The sequence below is a fragment of the Cololabis saira genome, chromosome 12 (genome assembly GCF_033807715.1).
Source record: "Cololabis saira isolate AMF1-May2022 chromosome 12, fColSai1.1, whole genome shotgun sequence".
NCBI classification, from domain to species: Eukaryota; Metazoa; Chordata; class Actinopteri; order Beloniformes; family Belonidae; genus Cololabis; species Cololabis saira.
The window spans coordinates 19904323-19930866 of record NC_084598.1 but is presented as its reverse complement, the minus strand read 5'-3'; the positions used below and the strand labels follow the sequence as shown (position 1 = coordinate 19930866).

Here is a 26544-nt window from a genome sequence, read left to right as displayed (position 1 = left end):
CAGATGCAGTTTTTCCACCCTTGTGCTTTACATTGGTGGACAAAAGCAAAATCATTTTATGTTGCGTGTCTCTACATTTTCCAAACTGTCCTTTTTTCTCTTTCTTCTTTCTCAGGTATTCTCTCTCACATCTGCTTTACTAACTATCCACGAGCTCTTTGGTGTTTCACATAGATGCATCTTTTTTCTGTCGCCCATTTACAAAACAAAAACACCTTTCCTCAGAAAGAATCCCAGTGGTCCAAGGATAAACCAGGCTCATGTCTCTCCTCACACTTGACTTCCCTGAACTTTTGTGTCACTTGCTCTGAATTTCTTGCTTTTTGGGGGGTGACATTACTTTAGCAAATTTGAAGGCTTTTTCTAATCTAGCTGACTTTTTACTGACTGGGCTGAATTTACGGTAAACACTCAGTGTGGTCCAGAGAGATTTTCGAGGGGACTGTCCGGCTTCGCAGCACCAAAACTGCATTTCCCATGCTGCTTTTGTACGCAGCACCGGCCTCCAGACTGCAGGACTGCTCTCATGTTCTGGTTCCTGCATTGTCATAGATTCGTCAGCCCCCCTCGTTGCCATGGCACCTTGAACAAGGAAGACAGCTTCTGGTCCCAGGCTCTGCAAGACCTCGAGACCTGCGGCCAGTCAGAGATTCTCAGGGAGCTGGAGGTAGGCAGCAGGAGAGGGGGGCTCCTTCCCCCATCTGCTTAGTCCTTGCATGTATTCACAGACCGTTGTTAGCCGTACTGAACATCCCTGACAGAGCAGCATGATAATCATCAGTCTGTAATCTGTTATTAAATCTGACAAGACAAGGCATGCACCTGCTGGCATAATGACCAAGGAAGGTTTTTGAATAATGCCTGCCTTGGCCTCTAAACTGTGTGTGCTGCATAGGAGATTACATTTGTCTGTTATCCACTTTGAAGACTGTTACTGATTTATACATGATACTTAAATGAATCCTGTCATTTTGCACTCTTTCAGGCATCTATGACAAGCAGTACTCTTAGTCTGTACTTAGATGAGAGTAAGACCTACGAAGACCCGGTGTTTCACTCTGAAATTATTCCAATAAAGAAGGATGGATTCCACATCGAGCCTGAAAACAAAAGCAAACTGAACATTTCATCTGGAGCCAGAGACATGTCATCCACGGCTAAAGGAGACAACTCTGAAATGTTGTCGCCAACAGCTTTGGAACTACACAAGGTGCTTGAAAATATATATTGATTCAAAAGTGTGTTTTAGATTACTTGCTAATCTACTGCCTAACATGCAGAACCTACTGTGTGTTTTTACTATGCAGCAGATGATACAGAATTAATATATTTAGCCCGTCAGTGTTGACCACCAGCCTCGTCCCTCACTATACATTGGCTTCTCAGACCTATCCTAATGTTGTGATGCTAATAGCTAATGAGCACTCTTCTTTCCTTTTTGTGCACGAGATGTTCTTTAAAATGGAACCAATATTTTCTAAATGTTTTTTTACAACTAAACAAATGCATATTGGATTAAACTCCACCAATGTTTTTCAGAAAGGGGCCTGATAACTGTTTATCTGGTCTTTGTTTTTTTTGTTTGGGTTCTTCCCTGAATAAGACTGTCATGATGGCAATAGATGTTGCTCAAAACCATATCCTGCATTAAAGGAGGCCTTCACTTTTGTTATGGACCCTTTTCTCTACTAACAAACAAGTGGGTTGTCTTTTGAGGCTTCCACCTTGAACTATTTACAGAAATAGTGTTGTTCTGGTAAGCCTAAGCAGGAATTTTCTTATCAGAATTTTATTATGAAAGTGCTTACTGATGGACAGAAGGTCACGGCCGTTTAACGTTCTCTAGATTCTATGAAATTTTCAATTTCATGATATTCACATAATTCTTTTTTTTTTTTTTAAAGCCGTCCCTCAACTATTTTAGAAATGTTTGAAATACTGTATGATTGGGGGGCAACAGGTCTGGTCTTGACCTCATAGTTTGGCAAGAACAAGAACCTGAGATGAGCTACAAGACACATTTTATTTATTTTTTTTTTTTATAAAAACTGGGCAAATGACTAATTGGAACGCATATCTGTAGATGTGCTGGAGCAACTCCTCCAAAAGGGGGAAGGAGCAGAGAAAAACAAGTCCTGTCTCACAACATCACAACAACATTCTCAGTTGTTGACCAAGTTTTAGTTGTTGGGGGAAAAAAAAAGGTTCATACAATGATGAGAAAACTAGCTTATAAGCTTCTGGCCTGTTATTGCTGGTATCTCTGAGTATTAATAAAAAAAAATAGAAGACAAATCATAACAACCCATAAAATGAAGATCAAATCAAGATTATTTGACTATCGGCAACCATCAATTCCTGTTTCTGATCATTTGTTTTTCATTCTGTTGTTGGGACAATCCCAAAAGTAAAAGAAAAAAAACAACAAAAAAAAACTTTCTCTTGGCCTCCTGTCCAAACAAGCCATAGTTGTGAAAGTCTGGATGAACTCTTAACTTTAACATGCTGAGGCCTGTAGAATCTGAGGTAAAGTACAACCACATTTGTAAATGTTTTTATCTGAGCATTGGATTGTATTTTATGTTCAATTAGTTTGCTTTCTTTGTAAACTACTTTGAGATTCGATTATTGTAAACTGGCAATATATAAATTATATTAACTCTCAACTGAATTAAACTGCAAGGTGAGACTGAGATGGACCTACTGGAACATGCACTTCTGGGAGGACAACTGTGTGGTTGATGATGCACTTTAGGGAGCCTTATAATAACCATTTTGTAACCATTTTGTTTCTTTCCACTTTCAGCTACAAAAACCTTGTACTTGAATAACAATGTACTTTTATAAAAGAAAGACTTTACAACAAATACTTAATGTACAACACTATCTGAGCAGCTCCTCGTGCCGTGATCTCAGACTGAGCCGGTACTTTCCCTGAGATATCTCCTCTTTGTAATCTGTGCTTTAACTTGCGTTAAAGGAGCACATCACAATTCTCCTGTGAAGAATAATACAATATTTTGAGTTGAAACATCTTGATCAGACTCAGAGGTGTTTTTTGCTTGCTTTTGCTTTTTAGGGAAACATCTAAATCCAATCATAAACAGATAACACGAAGGTTGTGGACATTGTTGGAAATAAAACAAGAATAGCTGGTAAACAGGGCACAAGCTAATGAGTCAAAACTTCTATATGTCCCTTTGTACAGCCTGTTGAACTTTATCTTCCCTTGTGTTTACAGATGTGTCTGAAGAAGGACCTTGAGAGCCGTGACTTTGGTTTCAGTGTATCGGACGGGCTCCTGGAGAAGGGAGTTTATGTGAATATGATAAGACCAGACGGCCCAGCTGACCAGGGGGGTTTAAAACCTTTTGACCGAATTCTTCAGGTACTTTTTCTGTTTGGACACCAAAGAAAAAAATGGATGAGAGGCTACATAAGTTAAAAGAACATTTCAAGCTGAAAGGATTCATTGTAGTTATTTCAGACCAGGTCTGCAAACTTCTCAGGGAACAACTGAGAAAAGGGTTAATCATTATTACGTGAATTTACTATCTATTACATCAGTTTTTTTTCATTGTTCTGGACACAAGAATAACTTAATTGAACTGAAATGGAGTTGTTTGCAAAGATAGAAACCTTTTTTTTTTTAATCTTCCATGACAATTCTTTTAAGTAGAAAAGTTGCTGTTGCTTTTTCATTACTTGCAAACATTTGACAACAACTTCAGTTGCCATCTCTCCTTAGGGGTGATACATAAAATTACATTTAATGCAAATATCAACACAATCTAAATCTACTAAAAATAAGTTACTAGTTAGGCTTCAAAGAATCATACAAGTTAACCTAAGTGTCTGGTGTCTAATTTAAGAAAATCTGTAAAATTGATCCTGAAATGAGATTAGGGTTAGAATAAAAATAAAATTCTACACAACCTTTTTTTAGGTCAAGTGCTACATACAGCTGCAAACAATTAAAGGGCATGTTTGACAGACAACACAGAGAAATAATTACATAATAGTGGACCAAAACACTTCTAATAATACATGTCCTTACAAAATAGCCGATATAACTATCGCACAGGCTCTTGAATAAAAAAAAAGATATAATACTGATGATAAATTAGCAATCTTTGGAGATATAACCATTAAGCATTAAGAGTGAAATTATTCAAATGATGTTCTGAAGAATTCTGAGGTGCATGAATCCTGACATGGCTGTGATCTTCCAGGTGAACCATGTGCGGACCAGGGACTTGGACTGTTGTCTAACGGTGCCCCTAATTATGGAGGCCAGAGACTGCCTGGATTTGGTCATTAGCAGGAATCCCTTGGCAGCTGCGGAGACGGAGCTGCCCAACGACTGTGACGGCAACTCTCTGTTCTACTTTGCCAACCACAGAACCAACAGCATCGCTCTGTGAACACAAAGAAGGGTGTTGAAACACAGTAGCTGGGACCTCACACACACACACACACACACACACACACACACACTCTCAAACGTCACACATGACTCAGTTTGTCACATTGTACCTTTTAGTGAGACCAACACATTCACATTCAGCACACAGAGCATATGCAGAGACCCACTGTCTGCCTGAAAGCATCTCTTACTTGCAGAGTCACAAACACATGTGTTCACGATTGAAGCTTTTTAGTCACTGCTGCATTCACATGATGTACCTCGAGGCGGGCTGCGGCCTGAGATCAGCCCCCCCCAACAACCTCCTCCACCCCCCACCCCGACCAGAGGCAAAGCCACATGCAGACTTATATAACGGAGGAGTCATAGCCTCTGACGGGGCCAGGCCGTCAATGCGCATGCCTCAGCTCTGGAGAGAATCACATGCTGCACAGATTCACTGCATAAATTTACTATATTTCACTTTAAAAGCTTTGAGCTGTCATCAACTTGGTTTTGGTTTTTGGACACAGAACGGTGCTTGGTACACGTGCAACACGCGCACGGACACATGAGGTGTTGGTGGATTCAAGGTTCAAAGCACGTTGCACCTATTTCAGCCCCAACTTGGCTCGCTGCCTTCGTTCCAGTCTCCTTCCAGTCTCGACCCTGCACTGGCTGCCTTAGAAAGGGAATGGGGCCTCAAAATAGACAGAATGCTCTCTGATACTTGCCAACGATCACTAACTATATTCTAAAGCCCATTATATCTTAATGCCACAAATGTTAATCTCACTCCTCAAATACATTCAATGATGGATTGTGTTTTGAGAGACACTTCATTGTTCAGATGTCAGAAGGCTTTTTATGTATTTGGTTCTCAGGATTATCACACAGACACAAGTTTATGATTTTTCATTTTCAGATTCACATTTTGATGCATGTGTTTTGTTTTTGGTGACACTGCTTCCACATATGACCCACAGTTTTATTTTATGCTCTAAGAGTTCAGTTTTATTTTTCCCACTTTTTATTTTTACAATTGGAGTTGGTCTTTGCTACGCATGTGAATGCCCAGCATGCAGTTTGGTTTGTCCTTGGCAAGAGCCTCTTCTCTCTTTGATTCAACAACAACTTTGTCTAAATGCAACTCCCCCTTCTCTCTTTAAAAAAAATTTAAAAAAATCATGACATGGTGTTCTCATTAAAAGCATTTTGGATTAAATGGGACCTGCTGATCTGGAAACCAACAGTTTTATTTCATGTGCTGGCCACCATAGCAGCGCAGTCCCACTTAAGGAACTGCATACTGTAAAGTACGTTGTGGTATGCATTTTCTTATTTACAGTATATGCACATATGATGTAGGATCTTCATGTAATGAATGTGCTTGTGCTTTTTTTTTACATCTTTTTTTTGTATTTATTTTTTGTCTTTACACATCGTCTGAATATGTGGATTTGGTTCACAGGAATCTGAAAGATGTATTAAATATTTTATTTTGTTTGTATTTTTATTTATTTATTATCCAGTAAGTAATTGATCCAGTTCTTTTTAAGGAAATAAAGTTTTTTTTTTAAAATACTAACTAAAAGTTATTAAGCTGTGGTTTGTGGAATTCAAGTCAAGTTTATTTGTTGAAATTACAGGTTTTAAAAAATGCTGGAGAGAAGATTATGGATAGGCTCATCTCTTAAGGCATTTGTAGAAAATAAGTACCGGTAGCTTTGACAATGTTTTGTATAAAAAAAAACATTGTTTTAAGGTTGAGTTTTGGACTTCCTATCTCATCCTTCCTGCTGATTTTACAGTTGTTGCTGCATTTTCTCGGTTGTGATACTTGCGGTTTCTGGCTGCAGTGCATCAAGATCCAGTGTAAGTTGGTTTAGCAGCATGTTTCCATCACCGTTCACTGGCACAATGGCTGATGCAGTTTCAGCCTATTGGTCTGGCTCTCTCGACTGAATTACTCTCACTGCAGTCCGTGAAGAAATTGATTATAGTCTAATGATGCCTCAAGGCCAACGGGGCCGTGGGTCAGATTTACTACAGCGTTGCATAAGCACAACCCCTGTTTGGATTTTTGGTAAATCCTAAAAAGTTAAAAAAAAAAGCTAAAAAGTTGCAGTTGTCTGTTTTTAGTAAAATTAACACTAAAGCTAAATATGTTCTCTTAAAAATATGACCATGCACTGGTCTTTATTCACAGCACAATCAAGATGGTACTAAGTAACTAAAGTGATAATGCTTATCAATTGTTCATGTTCATGCACCTAATCATACATAAATTGATGGCTTAATATAATTGTACCTAATGTGGTTCAAAAAGATTAATTCCCTGAACCGTTGATGATGTGAACCCTAGAAATAAAGGTTTATGTCTCCTGAAAAGTTGGACATTTTAACATGAAGTTCAGTGGAAATTGGGACGTGGTCAGTCGAGGGACTGTAGTTTTGCTCATTTCTACACCGAACTCCTAAAAGCTGAAGTTGCCCCTTGAGTAAAACCATCTACTGTAGGTCATACTATTCACTGATGTTTTAAAATGACGGCTTTCAAACCAACAATTTTCACAACTAAGACACAAAAAGTGAACTCAAGGATGTTCAAACAGAAATACGAATGGATTTTTGGAGGAAATCTGTGAAAGGGACACTCCACCAGAGCAGGTTTCTCAAATGGTGGAGAGTGGAGGACAGCTGCCTGTTACCGTAGGTCAATTACTTAACAAACAAGACCTAAGCTGGCATTACTTCATGTCTCCAATGAGAAGCTGCTCATTTATGTGGCCTATAAAAAATGTGGCACTTAACAAGAAACTCTGGAGCTATTTTACATGTTTGTTTGGCAGCACCTAGCAGCCTCTACATTTTTTTTTTCAGACATCATTTTTTCCTGCTTTTAGTTTTCCACTAAGGAATTACAACATTGGTACTTGAATGCGCTAAGTCACTGTGTTTGGCGACTGTTTGGTGCTGTGTTTTCAAGAAGGAAATTATTCACAATTTATGACCATTCTTTATGTCCCTTGAGAGCTTTTTTGCAGGGACAGATATGCTGTATTGTTTTCACCAAACATTTTAAACACTCAACCTTTATAGACTCAACACAAATGAGTGTTTCAGTATAAATGTGTTTTCCCAAAATGTTACATATCTGTAAAACGCTGATCTTACTCGAACATTATGGCATATTGATCTATTCTATCCATCCCCCACACATATAAAACGAAGAACATGTAAATGAGCATAACATGGGCTCTTTAATCCTTTCACTGATTCAATTATTTCAGACTTTATAAACCATCGTCCACTACGATGACATTTCAGTTCTATTAGTATCTGAATTCACATTGATATGTTACTGTTGGACGTGGGGTGTGGTGTGACGTTCTAACATGTATTGTATTTTATACTAATGATTGCAGTCTCAAGAATAAATATCATTTTGGCTTTTGGCTCAGATTAGTAGCCGAGTGGCCACTTTGAGGCTTTTCTGTGCAGCTGGTTGCAATCACATTTCTCTTTATGCAAATTTATAACAATCCATTTGTCTGCATGGAGGGATCAGGAAATTACAAACATGAACTGATCAACACATGCATAACTAATACAGTAGAACTTGGCATGTAAAATACTGTTCATGTGTTACTAATGAGATATGTTGCACATTGTATCTAATGCACAGATGAAGATTTCGGCTCCTTGCATGTACCCGTCATGCTTAATGAACAAAAGAAACAAACGCATTCAAGGAAAAAAATGTTTATTTTATCTATGGAGAAATGATGCGATGCGCATCTCGAAGGGGGTAACTGACAAAAAGAAAAATACTTTGGTACAATTGAATTTCCAAGAAGCAAAAGCAGCAAGGTACTGTGGTGGCTCGTGCACATGCTTCAGGATTGCAAGTCCCTCAGATTTTTGTTTCTAACTATGCGAGTTGTTTCATCATCATCAGTGTGCACGTGAAATGGGCAGAGACTTCCCCAGCTTCATTTCAACAGTGCACACTGAAGAAGCCTAACATGGGGTTACAACAGTTGATATTTAGAAAACACACTGGTGAGTTTTCAGTAAAATAAAGAGTCAGTGATGCTGTTCAGATGATGTACAGTATAAAATTGTTACAAAAAGGCATATGTGATTTACAAACAGTTCACATTCTACAATACAAATATAACTGAACATTAAAAACTACAATCCAGTGGTAGCTCTGCAGAGCACGGCTGCTACTGAAATGAGCACATTGGAGAGAGCAGTCAAGTGGTTTAAAAAGTAACGCTTTACAGTGATGTCCTCAAGATCCCACTAATAATTACAAACCAGAGCATCTGATGGTAAAGTTCTCTGTTTCGACATCGTCTTGGCAATGAGCCAGATTGATAATCTATACTAACGTTTACCATATCAAAACATTAGATGCTAAAAATATTTCCTCCTTAAATTTATTGAAAATGTAAGTGCAATACTTGCACCATGAAAACATACTACAATAAAGGTGTAATGAAAATAAAGTGCAAAAAGAGGTTTCAATAAATGCACTGGGGCTGACTATATTAGTCACACAGGCAGTGTACAAATACTATAAAAATGCCTCGTCCCTTTTCTCCCAATTTTATTCTCTTTGCTGCTTTTTTCTTTCATTATTTTGCCTGAGCTGTTTTTGTTGTTTTTTTCTTTTTCAGAACGGATCTTTGTGTGAAGGCATTTCTCACAGTATTTGACCAAGGCCTTGTTCAATGTGTAACTTAAAAGGATGTCAAGCGAGATTAACTCTATACACTGCATACTGCCACTGAAAATGTTACGGATATGTACTCAGAGACGTCGCTCCTGCTGGTAGCAGAGGTACATTTCAGTGTGGAATTAAAACAAAAAAAAAACAAAAAAAAAAACTAGAGATTGGCTGGGGCAACAAGATTAGCTAAGGTTTAGACATTTTCTATTTCTGTTAGGGTTATCTACCCAATTGTTACCTGAATTTATGAGAATTATTTCCTCTTTCCTCCTATAACACCAAAACATTGAAGATTCTTCATCTCAGAATCAATAGAAGGTAGTAAACAATTACCATATTCTATCTGAAAATACTGCCTAAACTGAGATCAGTGCCAACTACAGCAACAATTGTAACATCAACAATATCAATAGAGTAAAAAAAAAAAAAAAATTACAAGAGAAAAAAAAATATTACAACAGTATATATCTCTCTTAATAGAAATCAAACCAGAGTATCTAATATGAATATACTGGACAACGTAAACCTACCCTTATCAAAGTGAGCAAATATAACACAGAAAGCACATCAATCTTGTTCCTCTCACAGAGAGCGCTCACATCATTGTTTCTACAATGGTGTGGGTGGGCTTGTTCAAGCCATTGTTCCCGTTTGGGTCCAGGGGCTGTGTCAGCTCGCTGCTCTTCAGATTGTACTCTTTAGGGCGAGAGCTCACGCCTGACTTCGCCGGGGCCGCCACTGCTTTGATCCTCTGAGGGAAGGAGATGAGATATTAGGGCTAATGATTATCAGAGACGGGGCTGGTTTCAGGCTCAACATGTCAGCAAGATATAAATGGTAAACATCTGTAGCTGTGCAGAGTTTATTCATACTTGTTCTGCAGCACGTGAGCAGTTTCAGAAGACATACCAGGCACTGTTTAGTAAAAGAGCTACTTTGATCTTTGGTTTCTGGTAATTACAAGGAGCTGTGGCCAACATTAGTAACGGTGATGGTGAATCCAGACCAAACCTGAAGCAAAGATTCACCTTCCGTTACTTGAATACTTATTTTGGCTAGTGCAGGGTTCTTTCCTATTTTTATTCATTTATTTTTTTATGTTAATATTTTCCTTTCAGTAATTAAAAGGTAGGGGTCATAGATACTTTGCACTTCAGCAACGAGTAAAAGGATTTCTTGTACTTGTTGTTTTGATATTCTTTGAATAATAAAAAAAGAAAATCTCCCTGAATATATTTTTAAAGATGAAAATTAGGACTTATATCTTAAAATGTTCATGGTCTCAGGAGGTGACAATGCATTTCCTATATGTCCAAAAATCCTTTAATTCTTATAGGAACCGTCATGATCTCCGTAGCGGTGGGGAAACTCCTTCCAGTGGTTTCAGAGCGTAATTCGCCTCACATGCTTGAAACAGTTTAAAAATGTGCAGTGGATCTCAGAGAGAAAGTATGTGCTGTACTAGCTCACTTTGGAAAACTGAGTAGTTAGCAGGCTATTTATTTGGAAAATTAACTTCCTTTAGTTGTTGACTCTGTAGTGAAATTGTGTACACAACAAGTGTTGACATTATTGCTCCTCAGAAGTGAGTAACTGCTTGAGCATTGAGCCATTTGTTTAGAATTGCACTTCCTTGCTTTGAACACTCGGGGGCATATTGCGTATTTTTACACAGATTATGAGGAATACGAATTTGGTATTCAACACTCTCGAATCTGCCGACAGTTCCATTCCAGATCTACAGCGATTCTCACATCTCTCTAGCGGACACTTAAAGTCATGTCACGTCTGTCTGTTAACTTTATACAGATTCCTTTTGTAGTTGGTCTGAACACTTCACAAACTGTATAATAATAATACCACTACTAAAACTGTCATTTAGCAGATGCTTTTATCCAAAAGGGACTTACATCTGAGAGAACACAAGCAAGAAATCCCATAGGAGGGTCCAGCATGGATAAGTGCTGGTCAGACTGCTCTTAGTCCAGTTGGACACACAGTGCTAGCACAGTACACAATAGTGCCTTTATTAGGCAAAACTAGGTCTTAAATTCACCATCATAATATCATCTTGGCATAAGTGCATGCAGCTTTCTCAGAGCTGAGTCATGCAGAGAGCTGGACCAATCTAACTCATCCTGATGAGCAGAGAACTGACTAAATACGGAGATGCTCCTTAAAGAGCTGAGTTTTTACTTTGCCCTTATATATATATATAGTAGTTTATTTAACGCTATAGGGATTACCTTGTATGTATGTATGCATGTATATCTTTTCATTTAGGGTTCTATAATGAAGCTTCCTTCAAAAACACATCAGCTTACCTCAATAAGAGGTCCCTCAGACTGTAAGATCTTGATGACCATCACCATGGGGATACAAATCATGGAAGTCAGGGCCAAAAACCAACCCAGGCCGATGGCCCAGTCGGGATACTCGTATACTTTGTTGTAGGTCAGGGGCTTGTACTTCACCAGGGAGAAGATAAAGCAGCCCTAAAACACAAACGCATACCGCATTAAGGAAGAACTTTTCAAGTACCACCGACCGACCTTGAAGGTTCAACAATTGGCGCTTGTGACGTGCCGTCAATGACAGAATCTTAACCCCTCCTTCAATGAAGTACAATCTGATTTCTCACCATGCAGAGGACAGGAGTGATTATGGTCCAGCTCCACTTCATCCATGGGTTCGGTCTGTAGCCAATCATGTCCTCGACTGCATCATAGAAATTGTCAGCTCCTATGGATCACAAAGAGGAAAAGGAAAAAAAAAGTGAGCACAAACTGCATGTTTCTGCTAAAACGTTTGTATTTCTATAGTCTCTGCTGAACATTGTTTGCTGTTGCTGAATGACCTTCACCTCTGCCTTTGGAGATTAGCAGGTTTATAAGCCCTTATCTGTGTTGTTTACTATAACCTGCAGCGTATATTTCCACTGGGTCAACTTTTATATACTATAAACAGTCATAATTCACCTGTCTCGGCTGACTATTGATTGCAGTCAGTAAATCAGTAGTCGAGTCGGTTGTCTGATAATTTTCTCTAGAAATGGTTTTTAAGCAGTCTTTAACAAATAAACAAATCCCCCAAATAACACAAGCAGCTACAGCTGCATTTATTATAATAACAAAAAGAACAGGTCCCAGAAGGGCTTTTACAGAAATACAGTTCAAACGAGTCTGGGTGAAACTGTGTTCACAAACCAGAGCCTTGCCCTTTTCCAGCTTCATTAACAGAGCTTGACTTACTGCGGTGTCCAGACTGTAAAGTTGTGAGTCAGTGATCAAGGGAACAGAGACTCCTTTCTGAACCCGCAGAAAAAGTTACTGAGTTGCTTCCGTGAGATTCATCCAAAACAGCCTTTTAAAAGGCACAAAGCAGCGTCGCTTTTCTTTTCATTTCAGACCTACTTGGTTAATAGTGGCAAGACAGAATCTGGTGGGAGGCAACTCTGGACGGCCAATGGCAGTCTAACGGGGGGCCTACTCCATCACCACCTTGTCACAGTCTCAACACAGCCCCACAGTTAAGTTTATTTATTGGTGATGTTTGAAAATCAATCTCAAAGACGGCTTTGTTGCCACTGACTGTACAGAACTAGCCTTTCTATCCAACCCTGGTGGCTCATTACTTAAAATGATACAGGTATGGTCCTTTACACTTACCGTAAACCCAAGCGACAGCGATGCATTCGAAGAATGCGACCCACAAAAGGCACACCCCACTGGCTGCATAGTAGTCAAAGAGCTGAAACACATACATGCCACCCTGAAAAAGAAAAGAGAAAAACGGACACCATTAATTACTTCTTTGATGTTTTTGCAGCAGGAAAGAAAGTCAAAGTGATTAAAAAGGGGCATGAAAGCAGGGTGGGCAAGGATGTTGAAAGTAGGGGCACAAGAATGCTGGCTAGCAACCAATGGAGCCAGAGTTTAACAGGTGCAAAGACGTCATTGAAGAGCGGTAAACTGCTAAATGGAAAACGGCATTCCAAATTGTTCCATTCACACACACAGGATGTGACTCGTGAATGTGGTAGGAAGCCATATTTGGTTGTAACAATGCAGCAGTAAACACGACGAGTGGAAAATCAGCAGCGTTATCTCTGGTGATGATCCAAATATAGCCTTTTCTTTTTCTACGCACAATAAGCAGCAAAAGCAAGAATGCAGGGACTCCTTCAAGTGACTGCTTGTGAACTTACTTTCGTTACCATGGCGAGTCCAAAGAGATAGCTTATGCTACACATGATAGCTATGAAGATTTCTCTGCGGTAACCCTTCCGAAGGACGGCTGGATAGAGATCTACAATAGAGGTGATCTGTCCTTCCACTTCAACAAACTGCAGAGACAAAGGCAACAGTTCTTAGCATAATAAAAACAACAAAATAAATCAATGTCTCTTTCTGTGTGCAAGCAGCTCTTGTTTTGTCTCCACAAGCCAGTGATTAGAGAATGAGAGTTGTCTTTGTTGGGCACAGTAATGAGAATTTAAACAAGGCTCCTCTCTGCAGCGTAGTGTCGGTTTTGCAAGACACAAGGGAGAAAAACAACAGTGAATCACTGTCTCCATCTCCTTGTTTGCATAACTCTTTTGCTATTGTGTGTCTCCTCATACTTTAGCTTCATAAGCTACATAATGTCATGATAAAATTATAAAACTGTCCTTATTATCCAAGTGCAACATCTTCTTGCACTAAATACCGACTCTTTTGTTGCACAATGCCAAACAAAACCCCTTTATATAACACTGGCATGTACGTGTTAGCGAAGGAAACAATATATGGCATTCAGGACTATAAATCTGCATAAAATTTATGGTCAAGTAATGCACCCACACACACACACTGACCTCATTTCTCCCATGGAAATAGCTGCTCTTGCATGAGCATTTACATGAGCTCAAATTTAGAGCGTCGGCCTGATCTTGCACTTGGCTGCGATGAGTAGCTGGCTATGTGCGGGACTGACTTAGTACAGGAGTAGAATTACACTTGGAGGCAGGAAATGTGATATAGCTGGAGCATCCCTCGGGCATGCGCTTGTGTTTTGTCTACTTCCATAATCTTGTCTTAATCAAAGCTCGCCTCACATCAAAGCTGCCTGATTTGTATGCGGCCTATCATAATGACTTTTACTAACCCGATGTTTGGCAAACATACACCGATTTCTAAAATTGTAATTTGTGGCACAATAGGGTATTAAACGGGCTCTAATACCCACACAGTGGAGTTGAGTGTGGTAGTAAAATGCCTTTGTGGGAATGAGTTGCCGCTCTCGACTGTCAGTTATCTGATACCAGAGGGATGCTGGATCCATCAGCGTCACCGTATGTGTTTTACACATTGGGCCAGGCAGGAGCCAACAAACCCACGGGACATGTTATCTGCCCGAAATTAATGGAAGCCATACCAAACAAATATTTCGTGCATAGTTTCAGCCACTGCAAAAAAAAAACACTGACCTGGCTGTCAAGGCCCAGAAGCAGCAGCATGATAAAAAAGAGGATGGCCCACAGGGTTGGCAGTGGCATCATGGACACAGCTTTAGGGTAAGCAATGAAAGCCAAGCCTGGACCTGGAGGGAGAGCAGAATGGGGATGGGGAGAAGGAGAACGGGGCATGATTAAACACTTCCATCGGATTTCAGCTTTGACGATAAACAAAAATGGTCAAAAAAAACGTGGAAACACTTAGCAGGAGAGGCTGAGCAAAGTCTAAAGTATAAATACATCTTAAATGGCCAAACAGAGAGCTAGGAGATCATTTAAATATTTATTATTTGTTGGCCATAATCATTAAGCAGCAAAAACAAATAATATTCTTGAAGGATTCTTAAGGATAAAGATATCCTGTATGTGTTTATAAAAAGTCTAACATAAACAACAAAAGCCAACTAGTATTTTGTTTTTGTTACAGTGAAAATAGCACATAACTGCTTATTGTTTATATGACATAAAGGACCCCTCCAATTCTGCATGCTGTCGTTGACCAAACATGTAACGTTACATCTCTCTCCTGAGCACCGTCGAGGTTTCTGAACATTAGTTCATCAACATGTCTGTAAATGCATTTACTTTCTGTGAAATGCTGCGTTGCATTTTGGTACTTACTGTGTACACCGACAATAACATCAATCTACGCAAAATCAGAACCGAACAAACCATATGAACAGGAAACAGTAAAAGCAGCAGACAGAATCAGCAACTAAACCTCAGTTGAACAGGTAAGCAAAAAAGCAGGTCAATAATGTCTTACTTCTGGATACATATTTTAAACTCTCATCCAATTCCATGCATTTACATACAATACAGAAAAGAGTTGAATTTTCAGTGAGCAGAGTAAGTGTTTCTAAAAAGGAAGTTGCATATCCTTAAAAATCCACAAAGAAAATCCAGAAAGACAGCAACAAAACCGGTGCCATCCACCTCATGACATCCACAGCTTTTTAAACACAAATGGGTTTACAGTGCAGTGCTGCTGGTCAGAAATATCTCCTCTGGGTCCACATGTACTATTAAATACATACGGTAAAGTGCCAATCCTCTAAGTAATGTCCCCTTGGACGTCCCCTAGCCAGAAAGATATTGAGATGCTACCATGAGCAGGCTGGAATGTGGGAAATCACTACACGCCGATGGCCCAATACGGCAGCTCCTTAACACCAGGTTCATTGTGTAGCTAAAACACACCGATCTTGTCCAGTGTGGCATATTCTGCTCCCAGAAAACGCAGATCTTGTTTCACACTGAAAGAACAATTCTGTCTCTTTCAGGCTTTTATTCAAGGAGTGTGCAGTTGCCGATAATTCTACTCTCCAGCATCGTGTCCAAACATTTTCTTCAAATTCTGCAAAAATTTGAACGTATCCAATTGTCTTTTTTTTTTTTTTTTTTTTTCTTTTGGGCAGCAGCGCCCACCATCACTGCTGCCATCACCTTGGACCCTCGTACCTGACTCTGCCACATCGGCAATGTCCACCCCTTGTTCTTGTGCCATGAAGCCCAGGACGGAAAATATTGCGAAGCCAGACACAAAACTGGTACCGCTGTTGAGGCCTCCCAGCAGCAAACAGTCCCTATGTCACACATATGTCATGGAGGGTGTTAATGAACACAGGAGGAACCGGAGTTCCCATTTTCTTTTTTAGGCAACCGTCTCTGACACGAGTTGCTGTCACTACTACAGTCCCACTCCTCCCCGGGGAGACGAGGCTCACCTGTAGCAGTTGTACTTGTACTTGTTGTAGCTCCCCAGTGATGTCATGGCACCTAGGCAAATGGCGTAGGAGAAGAAAATCTGAGTCCCTGCGTCAATCCACACCTGAGGAGACAGAGTTAATCCCGGTTATGGAGAAAAACGTTTGATGGAACCAGTGGCGCTGTTTGAATTGTTGGAGTTGTATCATCTCTTAACACACAACTGGCTATTTGGGTTTCCGACAATTAGTTATGTCAAACGAACATTCACATGGAAGTGTAACAGCTACTTTGGGCTTTAGCGCCAAAGCTCTTATGTCCTTCAGTGGGTCACTGACTGCAATTTCTGTTAAAATGTACATTGTAGGGCTGGGCGATTTTGGACAAAAATAAAATCCAGATTTTTTTCTCTGAAAACCCGATTTTCGATTTAGATTTTTTTGGTAAAACTACAAAAGACAATGGAATAAATTGTTTCAAATATTTTATCTTTATTTTTAAAGAAAATAGCAAACAAATTTCCCTATTGGGAATGAAGTGCAATTGAAAGATACTGTAAATCCTCCTTTAGTTTAGTAAAGTGACAACATTTACAATCTTCTTGACCAAACAAAGATGACTAGACGAGCTCTGTCTGTAATGCAGCCACCGTAAAAAAAAGAAAATCGATTTTCCGATTTCCTTTTTTTAAACATCGATTGTGATTAATAAATCCGATTTAGATTTAAAATCGATTAATCGCACAGCCCTAGTACATTGTTAATGTTGCTTAAAACTATTGATCTTAAATAAGGCAGAACCTGCGATGAGAGGTGGAGTCAGCCATTCGACTCCACCTCTTAAAAGTGACTATGAATACAAGTTTAAAGAAAGGACTAAGAAGATAGCGGCGATAGTCTAATCCTATGATATTTCGAACAAAACATATTACAAAAGACAACCTCCGAGAATTGCAAGCTTTTTTTTAAAAAAATAAATAAAAATGGCATAATATGTCTTCTTTGGTACCTGGGTAAAATAAAGTTGATGGAGAGTTAGAGCGGGGAGTCACAGCATTTTAAAGAGATCTTTTGATCCTACCTCTGGATCCTGGAGCCGAGTTAGATTAGGGTAAAGGTAAAACTTGATCCCCTCAGATGCCCCCGGCAGGGTCACGCCACGCACCAGCAGAATGATTAGCATCACGAAGGGGAAAGTTGCTGTTATGTACACCACCTGCACATGACGGAGGAATGATCAGTGGAAATAAAATAGATCAACAGACTTATGACTGATCACTGCAATATACACAAACTAGGATATGCACTTAGGTTGGGCATTTCTAAATGCCTGACCATAAAAAAACAAAAAAACTTCCCTGTTCACCAAGAGTACCTTTCACTTGGGTTTCCAAAGGGATTAATATAGAGTTAAATGGTGTGAAAGCTTTTCACTTCCTGAACTGCTACGGGGTTAAGCGTTAAACTTAATAAGGCACTTCTGTTACAGAACTGAACCCTCCATTAGGGGACATAAACCTTCAGATAGTTGCTAATAGAGTTAATCATTTTCCTCACAGAGCTGCTCCTGTTGACTCTGACCTAGTTTCTGTCCTGTTAGCATAAGGAAAGACAGAGCAAAAGGAGCGGCACACATCTGCTAACTGTCGTCAGTGTGTCTGGCCAAGAAGTAACTTCTAGGACAATGTGGAGCCTTGTGTCTCTAAACTAACAACACAAACCTTGTTGCAAGCATGTGGATATGTGCGTATTTTTCTGTGCAACAGGGATCTTTCAGGGCTAAAAAGCAAAGGCCACACAGCATCCAGGCGGCAGAGTATGTGCCTGTGCATCGGTACTCACTTTACCAGTAGACTTGACTCCTTTCCAGATACAGAAGAAGCAGATGACCCACACTGCCAGAAGACACCCGGCCAAGTCCCATTTCAGGGGCCCGATGTCCTCAATCCCACTGGAGATACTCAAGACGTTGCGTCTGCGAAGGAAACAGGGAAGTGATACAGAAGGGGTTATCCCTGGCATTTTTTTAAAAACACAGTCTAAACAGGTCAATGTAGGTCAACTTTCAACCCTGACGCTGATAATCTAATTTAAAGTCAAATCAATGACGCACACGCCTTAGCTTGTTTATACTTCACTTGTCTGCTCACTGAAATAATTCCTTGAAGGCATCTAAACACCTCATGGTATCAGATTTATGTCTGAAGTGGAAAACTTTTTGCACACCGGATTTGCAGAAAGGTGCGTCGGAGGATGAAAGCTGCAGCCAAATTTAACAAGAAAACTCCCGCACACCTTCGTCTCACCGTGCACTTGTTTATTAGGCCAACGTTTCCGTCATAGACCTTTTTCAAGGCATCAAGGTTTTGATCTTTCTAGGTTTTGATCTTTTTAGACATAAATCTTATCAGATTTATGTCTAAAAAAATAAAAAAGAATAAAAAAGCATACAAATATTTCTAGTTGGTATTTCAGATTAGTTTGGTGACTCGAGTCAGTTTTTAAGTTGCATTGTTTGGCTTAAGGTTTTTCTCCCACTAGGGGAGTTTTTACCTGCCATTGTTTATGTAGTAACTGCTCGGGGGTTTAAGTTCTGGGTATGGGTCTCTGGAAAGCGTCTAGAGACAACTTTTGTTGTATTAGACACTATATAAATAAAATTGAATTGAATTTAAAATATAAAAAGTAAAGTAAAACTAAAGTTTGCAAAACTGCCTGGAAAATAAGAGCGTCCTAAAAGTAAACAGTACCATACAGGAATGTTGCCTGGTCAAACATGTTTGCGCAAGCAAGATAAAGAGGCAGTGGTACTTTAGCACATTTGTGCGTGCGTGCGTGCGTGCGTGCGTGCGTGCGTGCGTAACGTAGACATGCTGCTGGTGAATACTCACTCCCAGAACTCTGTGACAGGGGAGGTAAAGTTGGTAATGTTGGTTGCCAGCCAGAAGGTCTTGTTCCTCCTGACTGTGTCCTCTATACAGTATTCTGTGTTCCAGGGCTGGTTGCATTTAGCCCAAGGGAGCTCAGGCTGAAAACAGTGGAAGAGGTAGTAGAGTCCCCAGGCCAAGATAACGATGTAGTAAACGTTCAGAAGCGAAACGATCACGAAAGACGCGTAGCCTATACCTACAGACAAAGAGAAAGAGAGAGAGAGAGAAGAATTAGTTTTTGCTATTAAACTTAATGAAACAACTTGCTTTAAAACTGCACATTTTAAGAAGGGTTTTGACCACTTGGGGACAGCAAAAACACGACAACATATTACATCTCCAGATACAAAGCAATATTCACTTTAAGCCTGCGGCTTACTGGCTTATTGGTTACTGGATATATTTCCGGGCTCTGTTTTTCACCTCCACCTGAGAAAAAAACTAAAATCCTGGTTCTTAGTCTTCAAAGTACTTCAGTATTTTTTTCAAATCCGGTTGTTTACAGTGTCTGACAGTCATTTATTGCTGTCCTCTGGGGCTGGAAACACCTATAAAGATAAAACAAGCTCTCGCTCTGCAGAGCTGAAATGAAAGCAGATCATTCTCTTTGGGGTAACCCGTGTTGGTCGTAGTTTTAACAGTTCTCCGACCAGAAGTGGATTAACTTCTGGCCTTGCTGTATCTCCTGGAAGCGGGTTTCCCGACCACAACCAACTACACCTAGCCATGATACTGAGGGGTGAGACATTTGTTTTGTTTGAACTCCAGAGACTATCCTGACTGACCCAAATGCTGGAAAACGTCCGACTAGACTTCCAACTGCTATAATGTTCTTAGTGTATTTACGTTATTTTTAGATGACTTTGCCACAGACCTGAACACAGAAATCCCCGGTACTCTTCCACCACTCTGGAGTATTTTTAAACTCATCATCTCTGTCACCCCCCACCTCCTCATTCCCACATTCCAAACCAAACTGCCCGACACGTCAGAACTGCGACAGGTGTGCTTGAACTTGACTGTGTCGGTGAATAAAAGTCACAAGACAAACACACACAAAGGTGTGGAGAACAGTGAGGAGATCTGGCATGGTTCTGCTTGTTTGTGGTTGCTTCTGCTATGCCAGACGCTGCAACAGATGAACGGGCAGCAGCAGCAGCCTCAGCACTCTTGGAAAAGTGGAGGTCATCCGCAGCTGCTAGAGATATAGGGTGCAGCAAAGTTTCCTCTCATTTCATGTGACTTCCCTGTGTGAACATGAGTAAAGGCGCCACGGCAGCTGCTGCGGGTGTGGTACACTGGTGCTTGTCTACAGCTGTCACTCAAAAGTAAAGGAAGGCATGTCTAAGAGAAAGTGCTCCCTGTGACGATGCTCTCAGTGAGGACATGCAGCATTTATCATTTAGAGTTAAAAATTAACGTTGGACTTATGCAGGAAGCACTATCCAAATGATGGAAGCTGGATTAAACGAAAAGCAAAGCTCTCATGCCGACAAATGAGACTTTTAACGAGCATCAAACATTTAAAAACGCGATGCTACGATGCACAGCCGAGCTTCATCTTTCTGTGCGTGTGCGTGTTTGGACTTACCAGTAAAGATGGGGCAGAGCTTGGCCCAGCAGGTAATCCCTCCTTCAGAGGTGTACTGGCCCAGTGCGACCTCCAGAAAGAACACCGGCAGGCCACCTCCGAACAGGAAGATGAAGTAAGGGATGAGGAACGCACCTGTGAAATGCACACATGAGTCACTTAAGAGACAAACACGTTGTTTCCAGATCACTTCTGTTGACGCGAGCCTCCAACATGTGATGCGTTTCTCCCACCTACCTCCACCATTTTTATAACAAAGGTAAGGAAAGCGCCACACGTTCCCTAATCCGACGAATCCTCCGGCCACGGACAGGACAAAGTCGAGCTTGCTGGCCCACTTCTCCCTCTGAGGGGCCTTTCCTTCAGCCTCGTCTTCGGGCCGGGTGCCCGGGCTCTTTCCGGGCGAAGGTTTGAGGGTATCCTTGTGAAAGTCCTTCAAGCATTGGAGCTTCTCTTTTTGTGCCATGCTGTGGATGGCAGAAAAACAAACAAACAAAATGTGATATGGAGACACAATCCAGAGGTGAGACGGATAATACACAGACAAGGAGATAATACTGTCCCCTGACTGCATTACAGCTTGCTGTGTGAGCAAATAACACACAGTACAATACTGTTAATCTTTCTAATCTGAGTAACTGATGTATGGAGGTCATTTAGACTGAGGAACTATTTCGGGAGCTTATTTGCATTGAACAAAAGTGAATTAGAGACTGAAGATTACTCAGAGGTCTTAACTCGTATAAACAGCCAAGCCCGGTGCAGGAAAACGAAAAGGAGGAAAAGAAAAGTGTTTTTCCAAAACAAGATCCAAAAGGACACAGCAGTGCTCCCTGTTTTCCAGGGTTTACTCTGCATCTCAGGGTGCTGCTTCCGCTCGGAGGGGGGCACATTGTCACTGAAGGAACAGGAAGGGGACTGCTTTGAGAGCACTACAATATCTAACCTGAACCTAAGGGGCAACGTTCCCCTCTGGTTTCTGCTCCGCTAGCAATCAGCCCAGCAAGGCACAAGACACATTCAGCAGGCTGGATAAACTCCATCCATTACCAAAGCATTGGCTGCTTTCAGGAAGCTACAACAGCTTAAGTTAACTCGTCTGTTTACATTGTGAACGGCTTTTCCAAGAAAGAGATTTGTTATTGCAGCAGGGTATCCAATTTACCCATAAGAGCAGAAGGGGACAAAAGAAACCTTAATGCGAACAGGAATAACTGCAACATGTGCCATGACTGAATTTAACAGAAGCTCTGTGCTGCACATACTATTAATGAACAAAAACATGTCACAATAACTTGTACCACATGAGGCCACTTCTAAAAAAAAGGGTTAAAAAAAGACTTCCTCTTATTTTACATGCGTTTCAAACAGACGGTGCTGAAAGAGCAACATCAAACACTTCCCCTTTAACCCTTGAGGCACGCAAAGTAGATTTACAATCAGACGCTCAAAAGAACTCACTCAAACAGATGAAACCAAGTTTACTTTCAACAGTCCGAACACTTCGGCAACAGGGAAATAACTGGAAAAATACTTGAAAGACAAACAGTTCAACAGTCAGCAGGGTAATGATGAAAGTTTCCCTCTGGGACAGGAACAGAACGAGCTCTCGTGTTCCTGCAGGGACTAAGTCTCCTCTCTTAATTGAGACTGCGCGTACACTCTGTCCCATCATTTTCTAGGACTTTTTCTCTGTTGTGCTTGACAAGTCAGCTTGAACCACTTTCCATTCTCAAACCTGCTTACATAACTGGATCCGGTCTTGCACTCCGTTTTCTCATCCTGTTTCCCTCCCTCTTTATTCCTTTCTCCCTTTTTTACTTCCATCTGCACAGCATTATGTGCCTTCACCTGCTCGCTTGGCATAAGGAAGCTGCCAGATAAGACTTAACGGAAACTGTCCTTGTGGTTTAAGCCTGATATGCCTCAAAAGCAAATCCTTGACGCACAGAAAGAGAAAACGGGAAACTTGTTCAACGCTCTTTGTTGATGAAAGTGAAATCACCACTTCTTTCCGTTTCCTGATAATAAACTTCAAAGAAGAAAATCTACAAAGCCTGTTTGCAGTTTGTTTCCACAGTAAATGTAAGCTTTTAAAATACAAAAAAAAAACCATTACGCTACTTTAGGTTTATAAATCCATTCAGAAAAGAAAACACATGAAACCCTGGTGGAATCAATGGTAAAGTAATTCAGGGAACTTACATTTCCTTCATGGCTGCATCTATGTACAATGTTCCTCTCTCTCAGCCGTCACCATTCCTCTGTACTGAATGCCTTTATGTGACAGGGGTCACAAGAAGTGGAGCTGACAGCAGGGCCCGCCCCCTGGCTTAAGACAATTAAATCCAAAGTGGAGATTGGACACTGGCTCGCTGTGACAGGCAACTCAGGTACCAACGTGGGAGACTGTAAATTTCCACTTCCCACTACTCCCTGCCCACAAACACACACACACACCCCCAGTGATGGCGGGGCGGGGTGGGGGGATGAGTGTCACACAAGCAAGCCACACACACACACACGCATGCACACATGCTTCTTCCTCATGCTTGAGACACAGAGGACATTTCAGAGGTGGAGAAAAGCCGAGCTGCTCCTTTGCTGTGGGTGGGCCTTGATTTATGATCGGCTACAAAGATGAACTGGGAGTTCTAGTGCCTTTTTATGCATATTGAAACAACATTTCAAATAAGAAGTTCACTTTAATGATAAGACCCTTATAACATGGTTTCCAAGCATCTTTGGGTGAAGACTATTTTGGGCAAACGGGGAATTTTCTTTTTTTTGGTAGTCTTTCTTTTTTAGTAGAAGATTCTTCTTTTATTAACCATCCTCTATCATGTGTTTCCTTATCTAGGAAATGTAAACGAGCACAGGATGAGTTTATAACAAAGCCTAATAAGGCAATGTATCTTCTCTGCTTGTCCATGGTGTGTTTAGATACCGGCCACTGCTTCGTGAGTTTGCATGGCTGGCCCAAGGCTGCTGACATACAACAGTGAAATTAACAAGTGAGAGATTCCTGTGCGGGATTGACAAGGTTAAACCAGGGGCAAAAATCTGCTGACGACGATAAGTAGCCTCTGATAAATGCTTACTGTTTTCTTTAGCTTTTTCTTTGGCATGCAACACCATGCAGTGCTTGTAATTTGAAGGAAGTGAAACTCCATTTCATGAAATCACATTTTTTTGAGACCATGTGATACACTGGATACATTTATACACATTGGAAATACACTTTTCCATCTTCTACCTTCAACTAAACCTAATGACTTTAAGTTTTGTTTTTTGTTTTACATTTTTGGGGATTTAAGCTAAGTTTTGCCTTTATAACTGATATGCAAAGTCGTCCAGCTAAACCATTGTGTTGTATTCAATAAGATAAAGACACATCTATACAAATCAGATAGGGTTATATCTTCATTTCTAAGATAAACAATAGTTATCTTACTATTTGGAGTACATCATTTTAATACAACACTAAAACAAGTTGAAACAGTGGCTCAGCAATCAAAAGTGCCCAAAGTTTGTTGTATTATCAGCTAATAGCATAATGAAATAAAAACATCATATGTGAAAGTCACTTCAGCATTTAGGGAATACCACTGAAATGGTTTGCATCCCAGTTTGGAAACTATTATAAAACCTCCAGCACAAAAAAACAAAACAGTCCAACAACCCCTCAGACTTTGTCAGGGTTTGGGGTTACAATCCTCAACCCAATCAACCAATCATACTAGATACTTGACAAGGCAGAGGGGGAGAAGTAGGTTAAGCATGCACCATTAAGCATGAGATATACGCTTGTAAACCACTTACTTCATCAGACCGTATTCACTCTCCCACGAGATTGCAAAACAAACATGTATCCATTCATACAGTCACTGAAGAGGATGAGTTGTGGTTATGGAAAATTAGGTTTCTTCCTGGAATCTGGTGGAAACAAAAACATATTAGCTACTTTTTTACACGTGGCTGTGGAACCCGGATGCGCCTGAACGCCTCACGGCGGCTCTGCAGAAACATCAGATATAAACCTTGTTATATGCAGTATATGATGATATAAACACACGAAACCGCGCTCAAAGGCCAAAGCTGATTTGATCTTACAGCTCAAACATTTACTCAAGTGGCATTTAGAGCAGAATTGACACATTCTTTTTTTTTTCTTAGCTAGAGCTTTGTAAAATTAATAAATGAATTAAAACGGCGGTAGCCCGCTTTGTAAAAGAAAAAAGTGCGCAAGTTTGTATTTCATGTGGGAGTTAACAGTTTATCTACGGCCTCCATCAAAGTGAAAATGATAAAAATCTTGAAAAAAAGAGTTCGGAGAATGTGTTTTTCCTGTCACATGTATTCCTGTAATCATGTATTAAAGCGTTGCTTCAGTCATTCATTAATTACGTGGAAAGTGGACAGCGAATTACCTGTGCTCTTTGTTTTACTGTGCAGGTTGTGGTCTTGTCCTGCATCATGTGCTCAAATTTTCTCTGCGAGCACATGAATATTAGTTTGAGTGGAAAATCACCAGCTTCTTCGAGCAACAGCTTCTTAAAGCGACAGTACCCTCACCTGCAGACGAGGCCAGCCCTCCCGACTCAACCGACATGTTCCCATATGTTCACCTCCAATATTTATAACAAAGTACAGCTATAAGTTATAAGCACATGTTCACTTCTGTTAAGTTGGTAACTTAACAGTTGGTAAGATTAATGGAAACAAAATTAATATGGAAACTATTTTAGAGGTTTTAAAGGCAACAACTAATTATTAATTGTCAAGAAAATATTAAAAAAGGATCTTTTTTTTAAACATGTTTCTTTATTGGGTAATCCATGTAAATTATATTACACAATAAACATTTCGTTTAAAGGGTTCGACAGAATACCCCGTTTTATATTTTACCATACACACAAAAAAAAAAAATAAAATAAATAAGGACACAAAACATAACAAACACCCCAAAACACACACACTGCAAAATACGTAATTATAAACAGGTCCCAAAGTAAGTACCGATTACCAATCAAACTCTGACTGAAGACAATAATAATAGGAAAAATAAAGTAATAAACTAAAATACAGCACACGCAAAACAGCTGCAACAAAAAAATTAAAAAATTAAAATAAATTAAGAAAACAAAATAAGATAAATAAAAATTGAAATAAACTGACATAAGAGGAACCCTAAAAAAAATTAGACATGGTTAGCAATATCATACTTCCCTGTAATTAAGTTAAATCAGATTAAATTAATCTTCCAAGGATGCCAAAGAATTAACAAAAGAAAGAATAGGTTCCCAAATATAAGAAAACCTATCAGAGCAACCCCTAATACCGTATTTAATTTTCTCTAAATATAAAAATGACATCAGGTCTTTCAACCAAGAGTTGGGAGATGGAGGTTTTTGGTCCTTCCATTGAAGTAGAATAGGATCTTGATATAATAATGTGCAATTTTTTTTGTGAAAATTGCTCTTGATATTGGAAAGTTGACCATAGGAACCCACAGAGTTTAGCCTAATGATAGTGCTTTAGGTTTCATCTTGATGTCTGAGTCTTTGCTGGTAAGTTTTGATTTTGTTAGAAATTAAATTGGAAATGCAGCACATACTGAACACCAACAGGACGAACAGACGAGTTCACATAAGACATTTCACATATGCTGACTGGT

At 40.0% G+C, this 26544-nt stretch overlaps 2 protein-coding genes across 4 annotated transcripts in view; one reads left to right on the top strand and one right to left on the bottom strand.

The window, feature by feature from the left end:
- Positions 1–5947, top strand: part of LOC133456351 (glutamate receptor-interacting protein 2-like) — a 48131-nt gene extending 42184 nt beyond the window's left edge. For both annotated transcript variants that reach the window (XM_061734830.1, XM_061734828.1), the window contains exons 21-24: positions 553–667; positions 986–1210; positions 3242–3388; positions 4233–5947. In XM_061734830.1, coding sequence (XP_061590814.1) covers positions 553–667; positions 986–1210; positions 3242–3388; positions 4233–4424 — 679 coding nt within the window. In that variant the 3' untranslated portion in view covers positions 4425–5947. The remainder of the gene's footprint in view (positions 1–552; positions 668–985; positions 1211–3241; positions 3389–4232) is intronic.
- A 2207-nt stretch (positions 5948–8154) lies between these two features.
- On the bottom strand, positions 8155–25380 carry LOC133457070 (sodium- and chloride-dependent taurine transporter-like). Of its 2 annotated transcripts, XM_061735934.1 has the most exons (15): positions 25298–25380; positions 24690–24803; positions 21105–21334; positions 20868–21002; positions 19238–19472; positions 18189–18321; positions 17428–17562; positions 16368–16471; positions 16102–16226; positions 14614–14726; positions 13354–13491; positions 12815–12917; positions 11788–11888; positions 11471–11641; positions 8155–9897 (listed from the first exon to the last, which is right to left on the bottom strand). In XM_061735934.1, exons 2-15 carry the CDS (start codon positions 24692–24694, stop codon positions 9742–9744), a joined length of 1884 nt encoding a protein of 627 aa, XP_061591918.1. In that variant the 5' UTR covers positions 24695–24803; positions 25298–25380; the 3' UTR covers positions 8155–9741. The 2 variants fall into 2 exon arrangements, with proteins under 2 accessions (XP_061591918.1, XP_061591917.1); XM_061735933.1 differs by lacking the exons at positions 24690–24803; positions 25298–25380 and adding an exon at positions 23073–23227.
- Positions 25381–26544: the final 1164 nt, after the last annotated feature.

Bases quoted from the DNA above. Each gene is read 5' to 3' on its own strand.
- LOC133457070 (XM_061735933.1), bottom strand. The intron at 16,472-17,427 runs GTAGGATCAAAA...CTGTCTCCTCAG, and splicing joins CTCGGCTCCAGGATCCAGAG to GTGTGGATTGACGCAGGGAC. The intron at 11,642-11,787 runs GTGAGAAATCAG...TTTGTGTTTTAG, and splicing joins TCACTCCTGTCCTCTGCATG to GGCTGCTTTATCTTCTCCCT.